The sequence below is a fragment of the Gobio gobio genome (genome assembly GCF_949357685.1).
Source record: "Gobio gobio genome assembly, chromosome: 12".
NCBI classification, from domain to species: Eukaryota; Metazoa; Chordata; class Actinopteri; order Cypriniformes; family Gobionidae; genus Gobio; species Gobio gobio.
The window spans coordinates 12,088,685-12,094,684 of NC_137105.1; the positions used below are offsets into that span (position 1 = coordinate 12,088,685).

Below are 6,000 nucleotides of genomic sequence, written 5' to 3' on the forward strand. Positions count from 1 at the left end.
CCAGCGGGACACCCTATCTATCCTTGTCACTGTCAATGCTATCAGGATCCAGTCAATATCCCTCCCTCCCGCTCTTAGAAGCCTCACAAGTTTGCCCTGTGGCACTGCTGATAAACTTCCAGCAAGAAAACAAGTTCGGAGCTTTATCACATCGTAAAAGCAAGCATCCAATTACCCATCATCTGGGTCGTGTTTTACCAAGAGTTAAAGTGAATGTGCTGTTATAAAGCCCCCAATCAGGTAGCCTACCTACGTAATAATCGACTGCTGCGCTCAACCTACAATTTCGTCAGGACAACTGTACCAAAAATAACTCTCCATCGAAGGGAATTAGACAGAGATAAGAGAGCTGGACCTACCTTCAAGACCCTTGGTGTCGAGCAGGTCAAACATGATGACGGCCACGGCCGACCATGTTATGATGAGAGCCAGCACGAGGATCCAGGCCATGGGTGAGCTGAACGTGCTGTACAGGTCATCAGTCATGGTGCGCTTGGACGAACGGACGGGATTTGCACTCACATCATTCTTGGTCTCGACTATGGTAGTCGTGGTGGTGGAGGACCGCGCTGTAGGGACAGATAGAGCTTTAGAAATGTGTAAGTGCTAACAAGATCTTTGCTGTGCAAAACATTGGACATGGTGTCAAACTGGTTTGAGCTGGTCATTAATGGAAAAAATCTGGTTTTCATAGTTGGGATTGACATATTGGTTGTTTAAGGGTGTTTTCACACCTGAAAGTCCGCACCAAGGTCCGAACCAAAGTTCATGTTTTGATACATTTATACATTCGGTTAGTTCTGGTTTGGTTTCACATTGCAATTATGCAAGCGCACTAAAGAACTTTACATGACGTCCACTCGTCATCATCTATGTGGGCTGCATCTGGACATTGATTGGTTTGTAAACGGGCGTGCGTCTGACGTCAGCGTCTTTGACAAGAATGAATGAATGGACACATATCGTTGCCACTATTGATCAGTGCGCATTGCTTGACTATTTTCTTTTCGTTACGTTTAAAAGTGGACATTTCAAGCTTTATATGCACATATTTCTCATGTTTGTGAGACAAGTAGCTACTGAGTTTCGGTTTATTTGAGACGCACTACAGTTCATGTGCAAAGCATGTGATCGCTCCCGCGATTATTGTCTGCTATAGACTATTTGCTTCTTATTTATTAAATCCAGGCAATTATCTGATTAAACGTTGATTAAAATTAAGATACAATTTATACAAAACAAAATTCACATTAAACAAAGGCTTTCTAAGCAAAATCATAAAAAATTTAGTTCAAAATCATTTCTGACCTTCTGTCTTCTGACATATTGCGCATCTTTTCACTTTTCATAATCAATGTAGCCTAGATTGAATTTAAAAATAATATTATAATATTTAAACATAAACAGGAACTTCCTGTAAATGGTCTGAAAGTCCGAACCATACAGAAAATGCTTTCACACTAGAAACGAACCGAACCTTTGTTCAGTTTGATCCGGACCGAGACTACCTCTTTTCGTCTGACCAAATTTCGTCTGTTTGGTCCGGACCGTGGTACGGGGGAGGTTTCACACCTGTAATTTTGATTCGGACCAAACTGAAAAGTCCGAAAATCCGGACCAAGCAAGGTAGGTGTGAAAACGCCCTTAGAGTCATGGGCCAGATTTACTAACCAGGGCAAATTAGCATGAGAGCGCAAAACCAAAAAAGCGCAGAAGGGAGTTGAAAGTTCTGCACGTGATCTACTGACAAAGGGAACATTAAAGAACACCAACAGAATCTACCCAAGAGCAGCAGCACAAATTAGTGTCTGGTTTAAGACATGCTTTTTTGGGGCTTTAAATAATGGTGCAAATACCAGTAAATTGTCTAGTACAAACCTTAGTAAATCAAAATACTCTCCTCCCATAAATTTTGCTTTTGAAAGGGAAACTCCTACAAATGCATATGCAATAAGTTCCGCCGCAAAAACAACCCTGTTCATGCGCTATTTTTTTTCACTGTCTTTAGTAAATCCTGACACAATATTTTTTGTGAAATACCCCAAAAGAGGGTTCTTAGTTCTCTTAGTAAATCTAGCCGGTAGACAACATTGGAACAATATCAAACCAGCTACCATGAACATTTAAAGGAATAGTTGAGCCAAAAATGAAAAAGTTTCTCTACAGTTTTGTGTCCATGCGTGTATCGATTTTAGCCTTCATTTGGAAGTGAATAAAAGCTTATATATTGATCAGTTCTTCCTACAAAGGGATTGCCACTTCAGAAGATCTACAATCCACTATCTTTTCGGAGCTTGGAAGTTTTGGGTATGATTGACTTTTAGAATATGGACAAAAACCCTGTTTCCTTCTGATTTTTCTTTTTAACTTTTGAGTTATCGTAAAAAAAATGCTGGATGAAAGTTGCAAATAAAACTCAGTAGACAGGACGTAAGAGTTATAAAAACAAAGACAGCTAGACAGCAGATGAATGCTTGCCTTTTGTTTTTATCAATGCATTGCCTGGGAGAGAGATTGAATTGAACTTGTGTGTAGATAGGGCACACATCTGCAATGGCAATGTTTCATCGTTAAAACATCTCCAAGGCCGCATGAGGAATGCTGGCGCTGCGTCATCTGTTGGCCGGAGCTCCTTTAAAAGCCTCTTTTCTAAATGGATATAAATTCTTGCGGCAGCTCCGTCTGAATTGCTGCTCAGAGAGTCCAAACATACACCACATGTAACCTTTATATACGCTGGGTTTACGAGACCCCTTTATTGATCTTTGCCAATTTTGTTGACTGAAGTCATAGTAAATGATTGATTCTTGTGCAAGCCGTTGTGATTGTGTTTACAGATATTGTATTTGTGGATGATCCATTGTGAATCTGAGCTAAGATCGGGGTAGTGGTTTATGTTGGTTCTGTTGCTCAGACAAGCAATGTTTTTTGCTATCTTTACTCTTGGCTTGCACATAATGACGTGTCTATGTGCGCAGGGGTCTGATACAGATTCACACGCTGAAAGCGTCAACTAAGACCACCTGTTGGATCTCTTCACATCGGTCCCTGTGGTCAAACTTAGGATTAGACTTCCCATCCAAATGCTGACTCAAGAAGCTTTCTGTAGACACCCTATGCTTAGCTGCATCTGGTATGGAGTTTTGGTGCGATTTTGCCCCTGCAGATTGTCAACAAGCTGATTGTACAGAAACATAAGATTGCAGATAGTGTACACCAAAGGCTTATGAGAAATCTTCCATGGCAACACGTTCCACTTCAACCCTCACTGTGTGTAAACCGAACAGTGGCGGCAAGAAAATAGTCCTTTTTGCATTGCTTATTTTAATACAAGATCTTGTCCTCCTCAGATCCGTGTGTTGATATCCATGGCAACTAATCCCAGGTTAGTAAGTGAGAGCTGTTGAGACGATGAAGTCAGCATAAACACTCTGCACTGTTATTCCCTCAAGTGTCACTTAAAATATGATTTATTCAAGCTGATCTGAGAGACATTTCACAGTTTATATCAAATTTACTTTTAAGTCTTTGCCACATTAAGCGATTTCACGCAAGACTGGGGCTCATTTATGCAGGCCTGTGACGTCAATAATTTTTTGGGTTTTTTTGGGAACTCTATCTCAAGTCACTAATAGTGACTTTAAAAGGGGGTTTTTTTCTGTCGGATTTCAGTGTGTTAGGAAAACCTTTGAGAATACCGCACTTTTAAATCTAATGACATCAACTATCAAAGAAAATGTACTGAAGAGACACTGAAACCTTAAGCTTTCAATGGGAACTGAAGCTCTCCAGGAGCCATAAAATTGGTCCACTTGACTTATTTTGTAAATTATTCCAAGTCTTTAAAAGTCATATGATAACTGAAACTTGATTTATTTATGAAGTGAACAAGTCTGAATATTCAATCGAACTCACTGACTCAATGATCTGGTTGTGGCGACTTCAGAAGCCCTGATATATACTGTATGCATGGACCACTTTATGGTGCATTTGTGTCCTTTTTTAAGCTTCAATCATTGTCCATTGTATTTGCATGAAAATAGTGACTGGCACAGTATTTTTAATTTCTCCTCTTGTGTTCCACAGAAAACAGAAAGTCATTAGGAACGATGGGAGGGTAATTAAATGAGTTCATGAATCATTTGTAATGTCATTTTTGGGTGAACTATAGGCTACCTTTAAATGTATCTTCTCTAGCTGATTGAACCGCCATATTTCAGTCGATGACTACCTTAAAACCCTTAAAAAGCTGTGCTAAGATCACAGGCCTGCTTCAAAGGAGTACAGATTCCCATAGAGCCATACGATATGGTGTATTTTTAGCAGCTTTCAACCACGAAATTCCCCTGCAAAGCAGATGGGTGCCATCTAAGAGACTTGACTAAGGGACTAAGTTAACATGAGGTACTTGACTGTATACTGTTAGTAGCATAGTTTGTCACATGCAGTACAGTAACATTTACTTGACTTACACCTTATTGTTAAATGCACTTAGAAATGTAACTGTAAAATGAAGTTGACAGTACCTTCCATCCCTCTCATGCACTAACAGGCTGAACACAATCTCAAGAGTCAATTCCCCAGTCCAGAAAAGGTTTCCGATCGAAAGCACCACAATGTCTCTCTGTGCCTTTCCTGTTGGAGTCCCAATAAAACTTGGATTTGTGCCAGGGCCCCCTACAAGGAAGCCAAAAGGCACCTGTTGCTTAAAGTGACAGGAAGAGAAAAAAAACTATACACTTCCAACTGGTACCAAGTATCAGCAGGAATTGGAAAAACAAGGCTAGGCTGTCAAAAGAGCAAATCAAGCCCTAGGTTGTCCTTATGTTTGTTACCAACCCATGATGTGTGGGTCAGGAAACACGGGAGAGAAGGGAGGACGGGTTTCAAGGTAACCTTATCTGTGACTGGACTGTGTGGTTTATTCTTAGAGTCCCCGGCAGCAGCGGCATTATGTTTTGCCTTTTTAGGCCAGGGGTGTTACCCCCGAAGAGGAGCCAGGCTGTCATCGGGTGAGTGTGCGGAAGGCAACCACACACTCACACACGAATACACACAACCTCTGTATATTTTGATCCATTTTAGCACCATTTTCTGCTCATTTGCATAGTTAAACATTGCATGTTATACTTTAAAAGCATGGCACACTGTATAGAGATCTCTTTTATGCAGATATTTTTTAGCTAAGATTGAGGTGCAGAAGTACTGTAAATGAATGCATGAAACGGAGCCTGTAAGCTGTTTACGGTGGCTTGTTAAATATTCATGCAAATCAAGCAAAACCTTTTTCATAAACCGTGCAAATGGAACATTTAGAAAGTTGACCTTTAAAGAGCAAATTTCATTTTATTCACTCTACCTTCCCTGCATTTCAGGGAATAGGGAAAAGCATGAGATGTCAGAATATAACTGACGCTTTCCACTTAAAATCCCTTCAGGTTTTCTTGAGGTATTTCCTATTGAAACATGACTTCTTTTTTGGAATTGTCAATAGGCTTTAGTTATGTCATAGCCATTTACCACTATGATTTGCTATTTCTAGTCAGCTATTTGCTATTGGGGATATTCTATTCAACCAAATTTTGGATATGATCACAAGTGCTAGATGAGTCATTAGTATTTCTGTTTTTGCACAAAAATCTAGCTGATAAAAACTCCCTGAATGTTAGTTTTTGGTTCCCAGTTTTAAGGCTTGTTTTTGGTAAAGGTCCGTTCACACCAAGGATGATAACTATAAAGATAACGATAAAGATATAGTTCTAAAAATCGTTCTCAATATTAGATAGCAGAGTTCACACCACAGCTAAAACGATAACGATACAGAGAAACAATATCAATGGAATCACTTTCGGAATTATTTTATCCAGCTGATGAACGATAAAAACATAGCCAATCAGAATCCATCCTGCTGTAACAAGCTCGAACATTTAAAGTGGCAGACAAGCATGCACTAGAATAAACAGAACAATGTAATTTGCTGGTGTGGGTTATCTTTATCTT

At 39.8% G+C, this 6,000-nt stretch overlaps 1 protein-coding gene across 34 annotated transcripts in view; it reads right to left on the minus strand.

The window, feature by feature from the left end:
- Window positions 1-4,910, minus strand: part of trdn (triadin) — a 72,105-nt gene extending 67,195 nt beyond the window's left edge. For 31 of the 34 annotated variants that reach the window (XM_079830949.1, XM_079830948.1, XM_079830947.1 and 28 more), the window contains exons 1-2: window positions 4,527-4,850; window positions 360-569 (exon numbers count right to left, since the gene is read on the minus strand). In XM_079830949.1, coding sequence (XP_079687075.1) covers window positions 360-569; window positions 4,527-4,542 — 226 coding nt within the window. In that variant the 5' untranslated portion in view covers window positions 4,543-4,850. Of the gene's footprint in view, window positions 1-359; window positions 570-4,526 lie in introns of all 34 variants that reach the window. The other 3 variants (XM_079830946.1, XM_079830944.1, XM_079830953.1) reach the window with 1 other exon arrangement.
- Between the last annotated feature and the right edge of the window lie 1,090 nt (window positions 4,911-6,000).